Source organism: Carcharhinus amblyrhynchos, chromosome 7 (assembly GCF_965287045.1).
Source record: "Carcharhinus amblyrhynchos chromosome 7, sCarAmb.v2.hapA, whole genome shotgun sequence".
In the NCBI taxonomy this organism is placed as follows: domain Eukaryota; kingdom Metazoa; phylum Chordata; class Chondrichthyes; order Carcharhiniformes; family Carcharhinidae; genus Carcharhinus; species Carcharhinus amblyrhynchos.
This window is the reverse complement of record NC_137330.1, coordinates 22,305,362-22,328,352: the sequence shown is the minus strand read 5'-3', so window position 1 is coordinate 22,328,352 and position 22,991 is coordinate 22,305,362. Positions and strand designations below refer to the sequence as shown.

The window sequence follows — 22,991 nt, the reverse complement described above, 5'->3', positions numbered from 1 at the left end:
AGAAAAAGGCTGTTGTGTATAGAACACTTCTTGCTTCTTCTAGCAACAAATTGTATTTTAAACGTGCCTTGATTTTACCATTCTGCCTGGCACAAGAACCCAAGAAATAGAAACAAGAGTAGATCTCATAGCCTGTCGAACCTGCCGCATCATTCCATGTGACCATGGTTGATCTCGGGATTCAACTGTATTTTCTCTCCTGCTTCCCATATGCTTTGATTCTCTCGGAGACCAAAAATTTGTCTATCCCAGCTTCAACATTTTCAGTGATGAAGCATCCACAACCTTCTGGGATGGAAAATTCCAAAGACTCACAACGCTTTGAGTAAAGAATATAGGGCTATTCACAGAATATAGGGCTAATGGAAGGACTCAGTAGTGTTGACGAGCAGAGAGATCTCGGGGTACATGTGCATAGCTCCCTGAAAGTTGGACCCAGGTTGATAAGGTTGTTAAGAAGGCGTACGGTGTGTTAGCTTTTATCGGTAGAGGGATTGATTTTCGGAGCCGTGAGGTCATGTTACAACTGTACAAAACTCTGATGCGGCCACACTTGGAGTATTGCGTACAGTTCTGGTCACCGCATTATAAGAAAGATGTGGAGGCATTGGAAAGGGTGCAGAGGAGGTTTATCAGGATGTTGCCTGGTATGATGGGAAGGTCTTATGAGGAACGGCTGAGGGACTTGAGGTTATTTTCATTGGAGAGAAGAAGGTTAAGAGGTGACTTAATTGAGGCATACAAGATGATCAAAGGATTGGATAGGATGGACAGTGAGAGCCTTTTACCTCGAATGGTGATGGCTAATACAAGGGGACATAGCTTTAAATTAAGAGGTGGTAATTATAGGACGGATGTCAGAGGTAGGTTCTTTACTCAGAGGGTAGTAAGGTCGTGGAATGCCCTGCCTGCAGCAGTTGTGGACTCGCCAACTTTAAGGGCGTTCAAATGGGCAGTGGAGAGGCATATGGATAACATTGGAATAGTTTAGGTTAGAGGGTCATTAGATTGGTTCCACTGGTCGACGCAACATCGAGGGCCGAAGGGCCTGTACTGCACTGTAATGTTCTATGTTCTAAAGTAATTTCTCCTTATTTCAGTCCTAAATGATCAGCTCCTTATCCTGACATTGCGCCCTCTTTTGTTAGGCTCCTCGACCAACAGAAATGATCCCTCAGCATCTACTATATCAAGTTCCGTCAGGATTTAGTAGTTTTCAATGGGATCTCCCCTTGTTCTTCTAAACTCCAAGGCATATAAGCCCGGTTTACTTGACCTCACATGATAGGATAATCCCTTCATCCAGGAACCAATTTAGTGCACCTTTGATGTACTGCCTCCAGTGCAGGTATACTCTTAAGTGTGGTGACCAAAACTGCACCGAATATCCTAGACGTGATCTCACCAACATCCTTGCCAATGGCTGCAAGCACTCCAGAGATGGATTGATTGGTCATGCTTAATTACTTTTAATGTCAGGGGATTGACTTTATTGAGTTTATTTATTATTGTCACAAGTAGGCTTACATTAACACTACAGTGAAGTTACTGTGAAAATATTCTAGTCATCATACTTCGGCACCTATTCGAGTACATTAAAGAAGAATTTAACATGGCTAATGCACCCAACTAGCACATCTTCCAGACTGTGGACGGATGTGGAAATCTACGCAGACATGGAGAACCTGCAGACTCCACACAGACAGTGACCCAAGCTTGGAATTGAACCTGGGTCCCTGGCGCTGTGAGACAGCAGTGCTAACTACCGTGTCACCCAATTAGCCGGGTAAATACGTGAGGTTACAGGGATAGGCCTGGATGAAATTGTGTTGGTGCAGGCTTGATGTACCAAGTGGCCGCCTTCTATACTTTGGGGTTCTATGATTCTATGGATTCTTCAATCTTGTACTCTCATTCTGTTGCAATAAAGGTCTTCCTAATTGCTTGTGCACCTGCATGCTAACTTTGTGTTAATTACACACGCATAACCAAGTCTCTCTGAACATCAATACTTACAAGTTTCGTACCTTTTTTAAAGAAGTTCAATTTTTTTATTCTTAATTAAAACGAATAGCTTCACAGTTCCCTACATTAACCTCCATCTGCCGTCCTGTTTCCCACTCACTTAAGCTGTCTATATCTCTTTACAGTCTCTCTGTATTCTCCCTACGTCTTCCCTTTCCACCTAGCTTGGTATTAGCAGAAAACTTTGATCTGCCACAGAGTAATGTATCATTCCAAATTTTACCACCTTTATGTAAAAAGAAACCTATTTTCAATTTTTACTCACTCATCAAAAATGCCTCTGATTTTACAAGCCTAACTTATTTATGTAATGTTCAGTGTTTGCTTTATCCACAATGCTTGATATTTTAGACACTTTCTATTTAAACATTTATATATCAACATTGGGCTAGACTGTAGAGCTGAAGCTCAGCTAGTCTTTCTACACAGCTGGAATCCAGCTTTTGCTCTTTGCTGCATGCTTGTCAGTGTATATCCCTTTTATAGATCGTTCATTATCACTGGGCAGTAAACCTGGAATTTCCTATTTAACTTCATCATAGAGACCACTGCAAAACTGCAGTAGTTCAAGAAGGCCTTCATGGGTAGGCAATTGTTGTGGTCTCAGGTCGGCAATCACATGTGGTCTGGAGTCAACAATCAGTCAGTGTAGTCTTGGGTAGACAATCGCTGTGGCCTTGGGTAGACAGGTAGACAGTCAGTGTGGTCTTGGGTCTACAATCAATGTGGTCTTGGGTAGGCAATCGGCATGGTCTTGAGGAGTTATCAGTGTGTTCTTGCCAATATTGCACACATGCATAAATAAAGCCTTGTAGCGTTGCATGAGCAGCAAATCATAAAACCTTAGAAAATTATCTATTTTCTTGAAATATTGTGTTCTAATTATGTGTCCCTGCATTGAATGAGCTTTATGTTCACTTCATCATATTGTCTCAACAATGAAATGAATAAATATGCTTTCAATACTTGCTCTATTTTACTTGCGCTCATCATATTTCATTTAGTATTAATCAATGACTTTTTTAAACTATTCAGTTTACTTTTGTCTACATTCTCTTACAGGTTACTAATTGCATTCTGATGAAATAGGACCAACATATAAAATAATTGGTATAAAACAACAAAGCAAACTTAGAATAATATTCCAATTATTTCAGGAGTTCATATAGTATTTTGTTCACAATTCATTCCTTCATTTAAAAATAACATTTAATATAACCTTTATTTAATTCTGCCTTTGAATTAAGAAAACGTGTAATCTTAGTCCAGTTTTTCAGGTTGATCAGTTGTAACCTAAGTGGAGTTTGTTTTCTTCTCATTTTTAATACATTGGTTTATCGGTTTACAGAGCTCCCTTTTGAAGTCCTCATGTATATTTTTCGATGGGTTGTGTCAAGTGATTTGGACCTACGATCTTTAGAGCAATTGTCCATGGTCTGTCGTGCATTTTACATTTGTGCAAGGTATGATTTATAAATTAACAACCTGTGTCAAGTCAGAAAAATTATAATATTTGAAATTTTGCTTGGAAATTCTTAAAGGAAATTAGTAAATGAACTTGCTGTTTAATCGCACCATGTAATGTGCAACCATGTAGATTACAAAGGTTCTAGGTTAAGTTCTTGATCTGTACTCAGCTAATCTGTACTGAGGTTAATCTCACTCAAATTGCTCAAGTGTCACAGCATTTAGCCTCAGCAACTCTGGGCTAAGTTCCCTCTCATAATCTTTATCTGTGTGTTCAAATATTTTCAAATTGCCTAGCAGTTTGAGGTACTGCTCTTGAGGCTTTTTTGGAGCAGCACAGGAACACAGTAGCATAACAGGAAGGGGAATTAAACTGAGATCTAAATAGTTTTCATCCTTAAAGACATTTTAGATGTTTGATAAGCTGGCAGAATTGGATTGGCAGAAGCACAAGCAAATCAAGTAGAAAGTGTGTTCTCAGCCTTTGCTGCTGAGCGAAGAAACAGGTGGACAGATTTGTACATACATAGCAACTTGAGCATTTGTTTTTCACCACTTTCATTTAATTAATTTCTGTCTATCAGGGATCCTGAAATCTGGCGCTTGGCCTGCCTGAAGGTATGGGGTAGAGCATGCAATAGCTTGGTCCTATACACATCCTGGAGACAGATGTTTCTAGAAAAACCTCGTGTCCGATTTGATGGTGAGTTGATAATGAACAACCTAACATTGTGGAGTGTAAGTTACATAACTAGGCTACCTGAAGAAGGATCTTTCACTTGCTCTGGTATTGAGTTAGTTGCTATTGGTGTCTGACAACATAACTAAAATATGCAACAGTTAAGCTTTTTGAATTCATTCATTTATAGTATTTATAAAATATGGTACATGTAACATCTCAAAATTCTTTGCATGACCCAAGAAATTATGTTCATCTTTTAATTTTCATAAAATGTTTGCTACTCATTTGCTTTAGGTTGTCATAGAATCATTGGTAGAGATATACATTTCACAAAGGAGGATATTAAAATTAATTCCCTTAATTAATAGATTATATGTAGAAATATATTGTCATATTGAGGAATCGTGAAAAGTTTTCTAACAGTACATTTTGCTGGCTTTTTTCTATATTCTGAATTTTTTTGACAATTCAAAGGTTATTATTTTTGAATTACACATTTACAGTATCCAGTTCAAGATCTCAAAAATTTGTTTGGTACATAATTATATGAAGATTATCAAATACACTGCAAACACCTTTATGTATCATTTGCATAGTTTAAAAAATTTAATTTGCATTAGTAACCTAAAATGTTGCAACTTCAGTATGTTTTAAAATTGCAAATACTGAAAGTATAAAATATCTCGTGTTCATTTTCGCATGTTTTCCTACAATAGGTGATGGTGTTAAATCACCATTCCTTGCTTCACCCCCTCCACCACTAACACATAGTGGCAGCAGTGTGTACCATCTACAAGATGCACCACAGCCACTCACCAAGGCTTTTTCAACAGCAACTTCCAAACCTGAGACCTTTACCACCTAGAAGGACAAGGAGAGTAAACGCATAGAAACCTCACTGTCTTCAACCTCTCCTCCAAGCCACGTACCACACTTACTTGGAAATATATCTCCATCTCTTCACTTGCTGAGTCAAAATCTTGGAACTCCCTTCCTAACAGCACTGTGGGTGTACCTACAAGACATGGACTGCAGCAGTTCAGGAAGGCAGCTGACCATCATCTTAAGGACGCATAGGGATGGATGATCAATACTGGTCTAGCCAGCAATGCTGGCATCACATGAATAAATAAGTAACCTTCATCCTACAATGTGATAGTGTAAGATTGTCTCCGAATCACCCCACAAATCATATCTAACCACCAAGATACAACATGATTTTTTTTAATGAATCCATGTAGAGTAAGATAGCACATATTTCCCAGGGACTTCCGTTGACTGGGGATTGTGTGGTTTTTCTAAAGACTGTCGGCGAGTGCGAAAAGAGGACCAGGCAGTGTTATGTTAATTATTGAGTTATATTCATAAATTGCTGTACCATTCTACTTGAGTCTGTTGCTGTATTTGCACAGCCACCTGTAATCATTGTAAAGATTTCAAAATACTTGTATTAACTTTGACCATTTTAACATTACAGTACTTTACAAAGCTTAAAAAAAAGCTGATGAACTAAAATAGCATTAAAAGTTTTCCACTATCCACCTGAACTTTACATTATTCAGCAATAGCTAACTCAAAGATCTTGCAGTGCATTTTTGCTACTAAAGTAAAATGGCATTATTTCACTTTCCATGTACAGTGTTCCTTTATCTACCTCCGAGAGGTGGGAGAAAAATTTTGTCACCCTCAATGTCCAAATGCCATCAACTGTCCCTCATTACCCTGGTGGCTACAGCTTAGGGGCGGCACAGTGGCAAAGTGGTTAGCATTGCTGCTTTACAGCGCCAAGGACCCGGGTTCGGTTGCTGGCTTGAGTCACGGTCTGTGTGGGGTTTGCATGTTCTCCCCGTGTCTGCGTGGGTTTCCTCTAGGTGCTCCAGTTTCCTCCCACTGTCCGAAAGACGTCATGGGAGACATGCATTAACCTGAACAGGCGCCAGAATGTGGCAACTAAGGGATTTTCACAGTAACTTCATTGCAGTGTTAATATAAGCCTTACTTGTGACTAATAAATAAACTTCATTTTACTTTACTTCATGGTCTGCGAAACATGGATCCCGCAACATCCATTTTGTCCTTTTCTGGCAAATCTTGATCTATAGGGCGTCAGGAGGAGTTGTGCATTCCAAAGACAGGGAGTCTTTGGTGATCCCTGTGTTGAGGTATCATATAACAGAAGTAATTCAAAACTGCACAAAGTGGAGCAGGCATATTCTTCCTCACAGGTTTAACTTTTAAGGTATTGCAGTACCTGCTAAAAAGTTAGTCTCAGTTATTTTGAAGTCATCTTTCAGTGTCATGTGTGTAATTAGGATTTTAAAACATGATATTTTTTAAGTCACTTTAATCTTGCTTCTACATTAAAACATGAAGTAAGTCAGATAAATGTTGATAAAATGTCATAAGCATTTAAAGATCTTTTAAAAGTCATTTCAACCTTAAACAGTCGGATAGAATCCACTTTTAAAAAGCCAGATGAGTCATGCTAAAATGTTATTGTGTATTAACAATTAGCGAATATAACTCAGCATTTAAAATGGCTGCACTTACCTCTGAAAGTTCTCTCTTGCTGGTATCAAGGAACTGCTTAACGTGACAGAAAAACTCCTCACAAGCATGCTTTGCGCCAAATGATGGCAACTTTAAATAAAACAATGTTAATCAGCGTTAATTGTGGACAATTCACCCAAATTGACAGACTGCAAATACACACTGCAGTTTGGTTTTCAACAGAAATGTGCATATATCAGAATTCGCAGTGCCTTTGCAACTCTCAATGGCTGCAAACATCTCTGGTCGCCACTAGTGGAAATGCAAAATTTGTTCTTTAATTTATTGAGCACATGCTTTCACGGTAAAAAAGAGTGAAACTGAAAGGACTACTCGGCATTGACCCAGGCACTGGAAACAACAGCGGCAAACCCAGCCCCACTCAACCCTGCAAAATCCTCCTTACTAACATTTGGGGGCTTCTGTCAGAATTGGGAGAGCTGTCCCACAGACTAACCAAGCGACTGCCTAATGTTAGTTATTCTCAAGGAATCAAGGATATTTTGGCCTTGGAGGGAGTGCAGAGGAAGTTCACTAGGCTGATACCGGAGATGAGGGGGTGGGACTATGAAGAGAGACTAAATAGACTGGGTTTGTACTCGTTGGAGTTTAGAAGGATGAGGGGGGATCTTATAGAGACATATAAGATAATGAAAGGGATGGATAGGATAGAGGTAGAGAGATTCTTCCCGCTCAGAAAGGACAGCAGGACTAGAGGGCACAGCCTCAAGATAATGGGGGGGGGGAGCAGTTTAGAACGGAGTTGAGGAGGAACTTCTTCACTCAAAGGGTGGTGAATCTCTGGAATTCTCTGCCCGTTGAAGTGGTGGAGGCTACCTCGCTAAATATATTTAAAACACGGGTAGATAGGTTTTTGGTAGCCAAGGGAATTAAGGGTTATGGGGAGAAAGCAGGAAAGTGGAACTGATCCACTTCAGATCAGCCATGATCTTATTGAATGGTGGGGCAGGCTCGAAGGGCTAGATGGCCTACTCCTGCTCGTACTACTTATAGTATCATATCTTAGAGGTAATGTCCTAGACATCACCATCCCTGGTATATCCTTTCCCACAGGTAGGACAGACCCAGCAGAGGTGGCGGCTCAGTAACATACAGTGGGGTTTCCCTTGGTGTCCTCAATATCGACTCTGAACTTTGTGAAATCTCATGGCACCAGGTCAAGAAAACCACTTGCCATGTACCATCTCCCCTCAGCTGATGATGAATCAGTGTCCATATGGGACATCACTTAGACAGAGCACTGAGGGTGGCAAAGGCACAATGGGTGAGGTACTTCAATGTCAAGAGTAGCTTGGTAGTACCACCACAGACCAAGCTAGCCAGGTTCTAAAGGACATACCTGCCAGACTGGGCAGGCAGGTGGTAAGGGAACCAAGAAGGAAAAACATACTTGACCTCATCCTCACCAACCTGCCTGCCACAGATGTATCTGTCCATGATAGCATCAATAGGAGTGACCAACACATGACCAAACAGTTCTTGTGGAGACAGTCCTGTCTTCACATTGAGGATACCCTCCATCGTACGTGTGGCACTGCCAGCATGCTAAATGGGATAGATTTAAAACACATCTAGCAACTTGAGATTGGGCATCCATGAGGCTGTGCGGGCTATCAGCAGCAGCAGAACTGTACTCAACCTCAATCTATAGCCTAATCACCCAACATCTCCCGGCTATATCATTATTTCCAAGCCAGAGAATCAACCCCGGTTCAGTGACATGTGCAGGAGGGCATGCCATGAGCAACGTCAGGCATATCTAAAAATGAGGTGCCATAACACTGGACAACTTGTGCGCCAAGCAGCATAAACAGCAAGAAATAGAGCTAAGCATTTCCACAGCCAACGGATCAGACCTAACCTTTGCAGTCTTAGCACATCCAGCAGTGTGGTGGTAGAGAATTAAACAACACACTGGAGATGAAGGCTCCACAAATATCCCCAGTGATGGGATATAAAAAAGGCAAGGCTCTGAAACATTTGCAGCAATCTTCAACCTGAATTGCTGAGTACATGATCCATTTTGGTCTCCTTCGGAGGTCCCCAGCATCACGTTAGTCAGTCTTCATCCAATTTGATTCCACGTGATATGAAGAAATGGTTGAAGTCACTGGATACTGCAAAGGCTATCGGCCCTGACAATATTCTGGAAATAGTACTGAAGTCTTGTGTTCTGGAAGTTACCACACTCCTAGCCAAGCTGTTCCAGTACAACTACGACACTGGCCCTTACCTGGCAATGTAGAAATTGCCAGGTATGTCCTGCACACTAGAAACAACCTAGCTAATTACTGCTCCATTGGTCTACTTTTGATCATCAGTAAAGTGAAGAAAGAGGTCATCAACTGCATTAAAAAGTGGCACTTGCTTTGCAATAACTTGCTCACTGGGTTCCCCCTGGTCACTAAGCTCCTAGTCCTAGCCTTGAGTCAAACACAGACAAAAGAGCTGCGTGCCAGAGGTGAAAGTGACTGCCCTTGACATCAAGGCAGCATTTGACCAAGTATGCCAGGGGGCCTTAACAAAACTGGAGTCAATGGGAAACAGGGAAACGCTGGTTGGAATCATATGAGACAGAATAGAAGATGGTTGTGGTAGTTAGAGGTCAGTCCAAGGATATGATTGTAGAAGTTCGTTAGGGTAATGTCCTAGGCCCAACCAACTTCAGCTGCTTCATCAATGACCTTCCTTCCAGCATAATGTCAGAAGTGGGAATATTGCTGATGACAGCACAATATGCAGCCCTATTCGCAACTCCTCAGATACTGAAGCAATTCATGCTGCAAATGCAGCAAGACTTGGACAATATCCAGGCTTGGTCTAACAAGTGGCAAGTAACATTTGCACCACACAAGTGCCAGAGATTGTCTGTCTCAACAAGAGAGGCTCTATCCATTGCCCTTTGATATCCAATGGCATTATCATTGCTGAATCCTCACTATGAACATTTAAGTGGTTGCCATTGACCAGAAACTGAACTGGACTAGCCATATGAATACTGTGGCTGCAAGAACAGGTCAGAGGCTAGAAATCCTGCAGTGAGTAACTCTGGACTGCCCAAAGCGTGTCCATGATCTACAAGGCACAAGTCAGGAGTGCAATGAAATACTCTCCACTTGCCTGGATGAGTGCAGCTCCAACAACACTCGAAGCACAGCATCGTCCAGGACAAAGCAGCCCACTTGATTGACACCCCATCCCCAAACATTCACTTCATACAACATAAATACAATGTGTACCATCTACAAGATGCACTGCAGCAACTCACCAAGCCTCCTTACGTAGCCCTTCCAAACCCACAACCTCTACATTTTAAAAGGACAAGGGCAATACACCCATGGGAACACGACCGCCTGCAAGTTCCCTCCAAACCGTTACCCTATCCTGACCAGGAAATATATCACTATTCCTTCACTGTCGCTGGGTCAAAATCCTGGAACTCCTAACAGTGCTGTGGATGTGCCTACACCTCAGGATGTAGTAACTGCACCCACAGCAGTTCAACAATGCAGTTCACCACCTTGACAGCAACTAGGGTTGGGCAATAAATGCTGGCCTAACCAGCAATGCCTACAAGTCATATAGCACATTTTCGTATTCCTTATAAGAGATGCACCAAATGATACCGCTCTCAATTGTAGGCAGATTTGTTGCATTTTGCAGACTGATTCATTCTCTCCACAGTTGACTCAGCCATTGCTTTCATTTGCTTAGAAAAGCAAAGTGGAGCCCAGGAGAGAAAAATTGAAACATCTAGTTAATGACATTGACCCAGACCTTGGTGTAGATTGTTAACCTAGCCGTTATTCTGTGGTGGAGGGAAACCAAGAACAGAGGAAGAGAAAAAAATGCAATACATAAAACATTCCACAACGTGAAGTGCAATCCCATTAATAGTTTCCACGTTTTAATTTCAGAAGTGTTAGTACCGGATTGTGACATGCTCAACAATAGGAAACTCCAGGTGTGCTGTATGCCTGACATCCCTTTTCAATGTGTCAAAAATGGTGTTACATTCCTTAAAGTAAATGTTCCAGTGTTTAACAGTGGCATAGCTGAAGGAATCCACAAATATAATACCCACATCAGAAAATGTAGCAGGCTAATTCTGATTTGTGCTGAATTTACCAAAAATGTGAATGTCCTAAGTTTGAAAGAGAATCATTATAAATCAGGTTTTAAATTTATTTAAGTGGTCAAAAAGATATTTTTCCTCTTTCTCCCCTCCCCCTACCCCTGCCCCAATATGTTGACACCTTGTGGTGGACTCATCGATCATCATGGAGGGACACAATCGTCAGATTGCATACTGTAATGCTGTTATGTACAATTCCAGCCACAGTTGTTGAATAAAATTTGATGCTCCCCTAATTGTGGATGGTTATGATGAAAAGCGAATGGGGATGCTCATTGTTTCAAACAAAATGCAATCCTTATTGGGAGAAAAATTCAGTTTCTTTCACTTAAACCATTTTTATGTAACTAGCAAAATTCATAAAGTGTGTAAACAAAGGGAAATATTAAAAAAAATTAAAAATCAAAGTAATGACAATTTGCATGTTTAAGATTTATGTTGGACTAGTATTCGATACCTATTAACAATGTTGATTTTTTTTATAGGTGTTTATATTAACAGGACAACCTATATACGTCAAGGGGAAGAGTCTCTGGATGGTTTTTACAGGGCTTGGCATCAAGTGGAATATTATAGGTAAATTAACATTTCTCTTTAAAAGAAGACAGGATCGTTAGATGCCAGAGACATAGACAATCAAAACCTTAATGTGCAGACGTTTTACTATTGTGGGCATGTTGTCTCCTGGGCTCATTTGATTAATGTCAATCTCTTAACAGTAGCAAAGTCTATGTCCTTCACATAGGAAGCAGAAAATTAGTCAGGACTCCTAATTCTGATCATTGGTCCTTGGCAGAAAGTCTATTTTGTGTAGGTATTGGACAAGGACTGACTTTGGTTTGGTTTTAGTGACCTATAGTCAGCGATCTATCATTGAACAACAAACAAGCACCTTTAAGATAATAAAACAACCCAAGGCGCTTCACAGCAGCATTACCAAGCAAAAATGACACAGAACCATCTGAGATATTGGGATCAGGGTCACAGAAGTTAGTTAGCAGCATCTTTAAAGAGGTGAGATGTACAGAAAGGTTGAAGGAAGGAATTCCAGAGCTTTGGGCATTGACAGCTAAAGACATATGAAGAAATGACAATATGACATTCATTAAAATCTGGAATTGGAAGAGTACAATATGTTTGAAGATTTGTGGGTCTGGAAGAGGTTGCCGATATGGAGAGAATCAGGGTCATGGAAGGATTTGAAAACAAGGATGATAAGTTTAAAATTGAAGTTTTGGTGGTTTGTGGGTCAACAAACACAAAGGTTATGGGAGAACGGGACATTGCCGGTTAGGAAACCAGCAACAGAGTTTTTAATAAACTCATGTTTTTGGAGGGTGGGAAATCGGCAACGTGAGCATTGGAGTGGTCAAGTCTCAAGTTAACTAAGGCTAAATAAGGGTTTTAGCAGCAGATGAGCTGAAGCAGGGACAGCGTTCGATAATATTTCAGAGGTGTAAGTGGGGAGAGTTAGTGTTGGAAAGGATTTGGGCTCAGAGTCACAGATCATGGCCAGACACTTAAAAGCTGGGTGCGGGGGTTTCATTTGGATCTGATGGCCTTTTGTGATTATAATTCTGTAAGAAAATATATTGAAATAACAAAGAAAATGATAGCACAGGAACAGGCCCTTCGGTCCTTCAAGCCTGCACTGACCATGCTGCCCAACTGAACTAAAACCCCCTACCCTTCCAAGGACCACATCCCTCTGTAACCATTTTATTCACGTATTTGTCAAGACACCCCTTAAAACTCACTATCATATTTGCTTCTACTTCCTCCCCCGGCAGCAAGTTCTGTGCATTCACCACCCTCTGTTTAAAAAAAACTTGCCTCATACATCTCCTTTAAACCTTGCTCTTGCACTTTAAACCTATGCCCCCTAGCAATTGACTCTTCACTCCTGGGAAAATGCTTCTGACTATCCATTCTGTCCATGCCCCTCATAATCTTGTAGACTTCTATCAGATTGCCTTTCAATCTCCATCGTTCCAGTGAGACCAATCCAAGTTTCTCCAACCTCTCCTCGTGGCTAATGCTCTCCATACCAGGCAACATCCTGGTAAATCTTTTCTGTACCCTCTCCAAAGCCTCCACATCCTTCTGGTATTGTGGTGACCAGAATTGAACACTATATTCCAAGTGCGGCCTAACTAAGGTTCTATAAAGCTGCAACATGACTTGCCAATTTTTAAACTCAGTGCCCTGGCCAATGAAGGCAAGCATGCCGTATGCCTTCTTGACTACCTTCTCCACCTGTGTTGCCACTTTCAATGACATGTGTACCTGTACGTCCAGATCCCTTTGCCTATCGATACTCTTAAGAATTCTGCCATTTACTGTATATTTCCTATCTGTATTAGACCTTACAACATGCATTACCTCACTTTTGTCCAGATTAAACTCCATCTGCCATCTCTCCGCCCAAGTCTCCAACCAATCTATATCCTGCTGTATCCTCTGAGGGTCCTCATCGCTATCCGCAAATCCATCAAACTTTGTGTCATCTGCAAACTTACTAATCAAACCAGTTACATTTTCCTCCAAATCATTTATATTAACAGCAAAGATCCCAGCTCTGATCCCTGAGGAACGCTATTTGTCACAGCCCTCCATTCAGAGAAGCACCTTTCCATTGCTATCCTCTGTCTTCTACGTTCTATGATCAAGTCAGTTCTGTATCCACCTTGCCAGCTCACCTCTGATCCTATGCAACTTCACCTTCTGCACCAATCAACCATGAGGGATCTTGTCAAAGGCCTTACATATATACAACATCCGCTTCCCCACCCTCACCCATCATCTTCGCCACTTCGTCGAAAAACTCAATCAAGTTAGTGATCCATGACCTCCTTCACAAAACCATGTTGCCTCTCGCTATTACGTCCACTCATTTCTAAGTGGGAGTGAATCGTACCTTGAAGAATCCTCTCCAATAATTTCCCTACCACTGATGTCAGGCTCATGGGCCTGTAATTACCTGGATGATTGTTGCTACCCTTCTTAAACAAAGGAACAACATTGGCTATTCTCCAATCCTCTGGGACCTTCTCTGTACAGTAAGAAGTGTCACAATATCAGGTTAAACTCCAACAGGTTTATTTGACAGCACTAGCTTTCGGAGCCTCAAGCTGCTTCTTCAGGTGAGTGAGGACTTGTGTTCACAAACAGGGCATTTGAAGACACAAACTCAATTTATAAGATAATGGTTGGAATGCGAGTCTTTACAGGTAATCAAATCTTAGAGGTATAGACATTGTGAGTGGAGAGAGGGTTAAGCACAGGTTAAAGAGATGTGTATTGTCTCCAGCCAGCTGTGCTTAACCCTCTCTCCACTCACATTATATGTACCTTTAAGACTGGATTACCTGTAAAGACTTGTATTCCAACCATTATCTTGTAAATTGAGTTTGTGTCTTTATATGCCCTGTTTGTGAACACAACTCCTCACTCACCTGAAGAAGGAGCTTGAGGCTCCGAAAACTAGTGCTATCAAATAAACCTTTGGACTGATGTTGTGAGACTTCTTACTGTGCTTACCCCAGTCCAATGCCGGCATCTCCACATCACACTTCCTTTGTAACCAGTGAGGATACAAAGATTTCTCTCAAGGCCCCAGCAATTTCCTCCCATGCTTCTTTCAGTATTCTGGGGTATATCCCATCAGGCCCTGGGGACTTGTCTACCTTACTGTTCCTCAAGAGCCCCAATACCTCATCATTTTTGATCTCAACATGACTCAAACTACCTACACACCTTTTCCCAGACTCATTATCCATCATCCACCAAATGTTACAATTGGGTGTTAGTTCTTAACTTGGTGATAGCATTTCACCTCTTGAGCAAGAAGGTTGAATGAGAAACAGAATCACAAATATCCCATCATCCACAATTGCTCCAAAAACTACACCCTGCTAATACTACATTGAATTGAGTCTGCTTCCGTCACCTTTTTCAGTCAGTGCATTTCACAAAGCAACAATTGCAGCATAAAAAGTTATTTTGTCAATTATTTTAACTCTGGAGTTCTCTGATCTTTTTTTGATGGAAACGATTTCTTTCTATCTACTCTAACATCTCTATTAAATTCCCCATGTCCATCTCTGCTCTCAAACGAACAAGGCTAATGTCTTCACTGTCCACGTAATGAAGCTCCATACCTGGTACTATCGTGGTAAATCTGTGCACCCTGTCCAAAGCATTTGCATCTATTCGGTTTATGTTACCTTGATTCATTCTTCTGCTCAAAATCCAGCACTGTCACCTGCAAATTAGATGAATGGTATGAATCTGGGGGAAGATAGAAAAAAGCATCTATATGGCACCAGTCGAATGCTTCAGATTTTCCAAAGCATTTCACAGTCAGTGACTTACTTTTGATTTCTAATCAGTCTTGAGATCAAATTGAGGTATGAAAGATAAATGAGGTATTAGAATAAAATATGAAAACAGTGGGATTGATAGGATGCCTTTGTACGTAGTTTATGGATTTATGAAGAAAAGAAGTGGGAGTCATTTTACACCTTTTTGTTCATGAGACCAGCATTTATTACACATCCCTCATTACTTTTGAGAAGGTAGTGGTAAGCTAATTTCTTGAATTGTTGCAGTCCGTGCAGTATACATAATTCAGCAGCGCTGGTAGGCCGTCAGTCTGAAAAGAATGGTAAAATAGAAGAAAGAAGGCGGTGCTTAAATTTTAATTAACTTTTGTTATTGCAATACTGATTGGTTGATTACTTCAACATGTGAGCTGAAAATTTGTGAAAGCGACCAAGACACTGAGGGAGGAGTTTTTCTGCCGCGCTCACCCCAAGACCAGAAAATTCCACCTGAGGTTAGCGGACCTTTGCATGGTCTGCTCCCGCCCGCTATGATTCCCATGATGGGCAAGATGGTAAAATTCCGCCCAGAGTCATTTCACTTGGTCTGCTAGAGGTTGCAAATGTTAAAAAGTTTAAATCATTTATGTCTAATTTTTGACATTAACTGGTTTCAGATTTTCAATTCCTAGCACCACACAATGCTGTAACTGTAGTGCCAGTTTACAACTGAGAATTGCAGCAATAATAGTTTGATTGGAGGGAGTCATGGAAAAAGAAAGATGTCAAGTAAAATATTTAAATTATTTGGAATAATATCTATAGAAAAAATTATTTGACTGTATAGTTTCGTCTTTATTTTGTCTGGTTTTCTCTAACTCAACAATCCATTGTTTACCTCTTTTGCTCTTGTCTGAATTGAGGAATCTTTGAATAGATTTTGAATTCACAAATTTTCATGATGTTTTCAATTTATTTGAACAATTGTTTCTTTGTGTAGGCAATTTTGCTAAATTTTGCTTGTGCTATATTTGTGTTTTGATCCATGTGTTAAGTTGTATATTGTTCTGTGACTAACGCAAAATCCATTTAAAACTTATTATGCATATTGGAGTTGCAGTGGGAAATTCAGTATGTTTTTCCATTAAAGAATGGATCTATTTTTGGTTTAAAATGTACACATGCATGTTGTGAACAAAGAGATTTACAATTGTTTCTCCTTGTTTGATATTTTCCATGTTTCCAGATATCTGCGATTCTTCCCAGACAGTCAGGTAATAATGTTGACCACGCCAGAGGATCCTCAGTCCATCATCCCCCGTTTATCCACCAGATCTCCAAGGTAATAAAATTAAATGGCATTCAGAAGTTCAGCAATTAACCGAGCCACGTGATTCTAAAGGATGTTAAAATTTACAGTCTGCACTGTAACACAACAAGTGTTCATATTACATTGTTAATTTTGTGTACACTAAAGCAGAATTTTCAAAAGCAAGAGCATTTGGGTCAGGTAGATGAACTAAAGTGTCAAAAGTCTGCATCCTGACCCATGTCCTCCTCCAGCCAGTACACTTGCATTTTTAACAGGGGCAAGCAGCCAATCCACTTCAAAAAAATGGCTGGACAAGTTTAAATATTGGAATGGGGCTGAATGTCTCATTTGTATTCACCATTTGAAAGGTAATGGTCTTCTGGAAACCCATCGGCTAAACTGAGGAACGCGGCTGTTGGTTTAGGAGGTTAAGAGCTTTTCTGTCTACCAGCTGGATTCCAATGTGCCTTCCTGGACAACGCCACAATCAGACAGCATCCCATTCCCCTACCCCACAGCCTCTCCCCCAAGTTTGCCAATCTCCTCCCCACCCCACTAAACTAGTTGGGGTGCAGGCCACTGACAAGATGGCCCTTCTCCAGAGGTATCCCTGCCCTTACAAGCCAAGCCTTTCATTCTTCTTGGCCTCTGCACTCTATTGGCCTCCACCATACTGCCACCCCCATTCCCAGCAAGACATTCACCCTATATATTAGAACTATCATGTGTCCCATACTATTGTTCATGGTAAGTAAGAGGATGCATTGATTACGAACAAGGGGGATTATGTTGTGCAATTGCATGACGTCAAGTCAAAATTCTTTTACTGTCAAATTGAGGATAATAGGGGAAGTATGAAACTTGTAGGAGATGCGCGTTATATCTAAAATATTTATATGCTACTCTGTTTTCTGTGGGATTGTATTCAAGGCAATGAAACCTAAGCTAGAGCTCTGCTTAAGCAGGATTAGAGGATGGAGGGAGGAGATGGAAGAGAGTGTGATGAGAATAGAAAGAAGAAAAAGGTAGAGTTATGACATGAGTTGGAGGAGGGAGGGAAAATAAGGAGAGGAAAGGAGGAGGATATACCAAACTGAATGCAAAAGGAGACAACAATTGGATTGGCAAGTAGGTTATTTCTGATAGCTATTGAAAAGATTTTTTAACCGTAGGAGAACGCTGTTGGGATGTGCAGACTATCTGCAGAAAAAATATAAAGTCTGGGTGGGGGCAAGGCTAAGAATAATCAAGAATAGCATCAAAAGGGCTGAAAAATAGCTTACGCACAAAAAGGAGCCATCCTCAGAAATATTCTGCAGGGTTAAAAATCTTGGAATGGACAGGGTCCACTAAACCCTGTAACCTAAACACAATCGGGCAGAGGGTGGAGAGGCATACAGACCAGGATGGGCACAGTGATTCCCCAAGGGTTGATATAATGACCTCTTTTTGATATATAATAATGACCTTGGGTATACAAGGCAAAATTTCCAAGTACACAGTTGATATGAAATTTAGAAATGTGTGGAGAAACTTAGCTGAGGAAAATATACTGTGAAACGAACAGGCAAATGTCAGATATTATTTAGTGCAGAGAAATGTGAAGTGGCCAATTTTGGTGGGAAGAATACTGAGAGGCAATATGAACTAAATGGTGCTTTTTCAAAGTGGGTGCAACAGCAGAGACATCTGCCCATATACATATGCAGATGCTTGAAAGTGGCAAGACAGGTTGAGATGGCTGTTAAGTAAGGATGAGATAAGAATATAGGGATTTGGAGCAAAAGTAGGAAAATTCAGCCCTTTGAGCCTACCCACCATCAAATCAGATCGTGGATGATCTCTCCCTGGTCTCAAATCCACCTCACCATCTGTTCCCCATGTCCCTTTATTCTTTCTCTTATTAGAAATATATCTATCTCCTTGAAACCATTTAATGATTCAATCTCCACCGCACTATGGGACAGCGAGTTCTATGAATCACCACTCTCTGCGAGAAGTTACTCCTCATCTCAGTTTTAAATCTACCATCTCTCAACCTATACCTGTGAACCTCTCGTTCTAGATTGTCCCTTAGGAGGGAACATTTGACCTACATTCCCGTTAAAATTTAATATTCTTCAGTCAGATCTCTTCATCCTACTAAACTCCAGCGCATATAAACCCAAATTGTTTAATATCTCCTCATACACCAACCCCTTCATCCCCAGAATCAATCTGGTAATCCTTGGCTTTATAAGTCAGTGCAGAAAGTACAAAAGCAAGAAGGTTATGCCATTGCTTATGCCCAATTCTAGGTATAAGTTCAGGAAGGGTGCACAGTAGGTTCATTAGGCTGGTAGCAGGAATGCAGTATTTAGATACATGGAGTGACTGGATAAGCTGGGATCAGTGTCCTTAGAACAGAGAAGGTAATGGATATATTTAATAAAAGTGTTCAAAATCATGAAAGATTCTGATGGAATAAATAATGTGAAACTGTTCATTGACAGAAGGGCCAGTAACTAGAACACGGATTTAGGGTGATTGACAGGTGAACCAGAAGCAACATAAACACTTTGCTTTTACAAAGTGAACTGTGATATCTGGAAAGCTTTATCTGATAGGATGGTGGAAGAAGATTCAATAGTAACTTTCAAAGAAGTTAGAGGAAATGTTTGTAGGGCTGTGGGAGAAAGGCAAGAGAGTGGGCTTGATTGATCGCTCAGAGCCAGCACAGTCAGAATGGGTCGATTGGCCACTTTGTGGCACATCTATTAAGTGATGGAATATTGGGTGAATTCCTGACTTTTCCTTTGGTGCATTTTGAGCATGTTAAACTTAAATTTTCCTTCTATTCTATTATTGGAGTATGATGCAAATTAGTTTTAGAAATTTGAAACGAAAATATTTGTTTGTGGTCCACCAAGACATTGAAGCAATAATTGGAAAGTAGACAGACCTATTCCCTGAGACAAAAGTTGTTTTTAGAGCAATATCATGTGCATTAGTTTCATTTGCCATAACATGATTTGTGAATTAATCTTCTGGAATTTTTGTCGGGGAATCTCATTTGTGTGCATTCTTTCTAATTTGTCTTAGAATGGATGCTGTCCTCTTTGGTCATTATCGTCTCTCGCAAGAAACAGATAACCAAACCAAAGTATTTGCTGTCCTGGCTAAGAAGAAGAAGGAGGAGGTGAGTGACTGGAGATTGCATCATTCTACACATAAGTAGCAGAAAATCATTTCTAGAAATCAATGGATGTGGCATAAATTTTCTTTCAGAATGTGGTTACATATCTTCATGATTTGAGGAATAAAATTTAAAAATATTCAAAGAAAAGGGTAGCTAGAAACTTAGACATTTTCTTAAAATGCAGTTAACACAATGGACCATTGGACAAACCCTTTGTGCGGTGTTGCACTGATTAAATAGTGAGATGATTTCAAATTCAGTTCAGCTGGTATCTGATGGAACAGCTGAGCTGCATTTATTCTCATTGTTAGATCAGGAAAGTCGGCCTCAATATTCCAGATCATGAACTTTCTGTACTTAGAAGTGTCTTCAATTTTCAGATTAGCTATGTGATAGCAATGACAAAAATAGAGAATCAAACCATTGTCTGGAATTCCTTCAGACTGACTAGTCAGATGTTATGTTTGCAAATTATAGTAACTGGAAAAGGAGAGATACTAAGATTAGGAATTTTGTCTCAAGATTTCATGATTAACTGCTGTTAATTCCTCAGAAGTGTGACGGACATGTGGTTTCTGCCAAATTTGTGCAGTTACTAAGCTGGAGCAGCTTCAAGGAAAGTGCTAGTCTACACAAAAAGAGAAAATAATTGACGAGTTATATTGTATTCCTTTTGAGTTTATTATCATTGCAATATGTTAATGGCCTTCTTTTCACAATTATCTTGTTCTGATTGTCATAAACATATCATCAGGAATTGTCTCTTTTTTCAAAGGAAGTGTTAATTTAAAAAAACATGTGATTTGTTCTCTCCTTTGTGAAAAACAGAAGGCTGCAGAGTATCAGAAATATAGATATCACCGGCGCACTCTTGCTTCTGCTCCTGAGACAGAGCACAGTTTTCATGTGGGATTACAACTGTGTTCCAGTGGTCGACAGCGATTTAACAAACTTGTTTGGCTTCACCACTCATGCCTGATTACCTATAAGTGAGTATTAAGAGTTTGCTGGTGCAGTAATTGTTATAATTTTATAATAATCCTTAATACGTTTTCAGTCATTTGCATCTTCAGAGACTCACTTGAAAGCACAGACTCTTCCTGGGTTGTGATGCCAGCTGCCTCCAACTAAGTGTATGTTCCTCATCAGTGTATCTAGACAGTTAGTAGGTTATTCCACAAAGATTGGGCGATAAAGGCATGAACCTATACTTGCCTGACATCCAATAATGGATACCTCACAGCAGAAGTCAACAGACATGGCAATATGAGGTTCCAACGCTGTCAAGTGCTTCTTTTTCCAGACGATGCACTATATTCCACCCAAAGAATGCTCAGATCTTACTGACTTTACTCGGTCTATAATGTCTTTCACCCACAACTAAAGTGAGCCAGCTTTACTAAGAATTAAAATGCCTGTTAAATAAGTCCCCATGATACCGGAAGGTGAGCCCCTACATGATAAATTGTTGCCATGCAATGTGAAAGGCGGGCTCTTCCATATTATTAATAGTTGATAGTTGGTTTTTCCCCTGTAAAAATCACTTCAATTTTCTTTTTCTTCGCCTCTATGGCAACAGCGTTGGTAACAACATTTATATATTTTTAACAGAAGATGGTCTGGATTTTGTTTTGGAAATAGTTGACAAGTAAATTGGCTGTCTGCAAACCTGACATCTCAGGAACGCAATTCCTTCCCCCGCTTCAGACAGAGGGTCGCAGTGGAAGGATGCATTTCTGAATGGACGGCTGTGACAAGTGACGTTACTCAGGGATCTTTGCTGTTTGCAGTACATATAAATGATTTGGAGGAAAATGTAATTGATTTTATTAGTAAGTTTACAGACAAAACAAAGGTTGGTGGAATTGTGGACAGAGATAAGGCCTGTCAGAAAATTCAGAATTTTGATCGTTTGGAGACTTGGATGCAAAGGTGGCAGATGGAATTTAATCAGGACAAATGTGAGATATTGCATTTTGGAAAGTCTAACACAGATGGGAACCCTTAAGAGTATTAGAAGGCAGAGGGATCTGGGTGTGCAGGTACTCAGGTCACTGAAAGTGGCAACACGGGTGCAGAAGATAATCAAGAAGGCATGTGGCATGCTAGCTTTCATCAGCCAGGGCACTGAATTTAAAAATTGGCAAGTCATGTTGCAGCTTTATAAAACCTTAGTTAAGCTGCACTTGGAATATAGTGTTCAATTTTGGTCGCCACACGACCCGAAGTATATGAAGGCTTTAAAGAGGGTACAGAAAAGATTTACCAGGATGCTGCCTGGTATGAAAGGCATCAGCTATGAGGAGAGGTTGGAGAAACTTGGTTTGTTCTCACTGGAACGATGGAGCTTAAGGGACGACCTGATAGATGTCTACAAGATTGAGGGGCATGGATAGGGCAATAGTCAGTACCTTTTTCCCAGGGCAGAAGAGTCAATTATTAGGGGGCATAGGGTTGAAGTCCGAAAGGCAAGGTTTAAAGGCGATGTACAAGGCAAGTTTTTTTACACAGAGGGTGATTGGTGCCTGGAACTCGCTGCCAGGGGAGGTAGTGGAAGCAGATACGATAGTGACTTTTCAGGGGTGTCTTGACAAATGCATGAATAGGATGGGAATAGAGGAATGTGATCCCTGGAAAGATAAGGGGTTTTAGTTCAGTCGGGCAGCACGGTCGTGTAGGCTTGGAGGGCCGAACGGCCTGTTCCTAAGCAGTAATTTTCTTTGTTGTGTTCAGCCATGCAGTAACCCTCTTGATCTTCGCTCTATTCAGCAAATGGTAGAGATAACAATCCAACAGTTACAACACTTGAGATCTGACAGCCCAGAGGTAAATTTGTGGTTGAGAGAAACTGTCTACATAAATATGAAAACTGAATGGCACTGTAGGGAATTATGGGGAGCAAGAATCAATCTTTGCGAAATTCCACAGCAGGAATAGGAGGCAGTGCCCGCAAAGATATAGACAGAAGAGCCCCCTGCCCTGCCGCCATCATTGCCCTGGCTGCAGAGGTTCCTCTGTTCCTGTACACTCTTTAGGTTTGTGCCATTGACTTTTTATTCTTCCTTGCTTTTGTGCTCATAACTGCTATTTACAAAGCTGAAATCCCATATGCTTTACATTCTACTCCCTTCAAACATCTGTGCCCATGAACTCCCAGGTTCCTCGGTCTCCGTACACTCATTAGAAATGTGCCATGTAATCTATACTTTAAATCCCTCTGTTAAAGTGCTTTTCCTCACACTGTTCCATCTGCATAAACATAGCCAGCCTTTTCAGTACATCGTTCACAACATTTTTCA

The 22,991-nt window shown here is 40.6% G+C and overlaps 1 protein-coding gene across 1 annotated transcript in view; it reads left to right on the top strand.

The window, feature by feature from the left end:
* Positions 1-22,991, top strand: part of fbxo9 (F-box protein 9) — a 101,204-nt gene that overhangs the window by 76,733 nt on the left and 1,480 nt on the right. The window contains exons 7-12 of the mRNA XM_080192029.1: positions 3,374-3,488; positions 4,077-4,195; positions 11,366-11,456; positions 16,449-16,544; positions 19,596-19,692; positions 20,521-20,681. Of these exons, the coding sequence (XP_080048155.1) occupies positions 3,374-3,488; positions 4,077-4,195; positions 11,366-11,456; positions 16,449-16,544; positions 19,596-19,692; positions 20,521-20,681 (679 nt within the window). The remainder of the gene's footprint in view (positions 1-3,373; positions 3,489-4,076; positions 4,196-11,365; positions 11,457-16,448; positions 16,545-19,595; positions 19,693-20,520; positions 20,682-22,991) is intronic.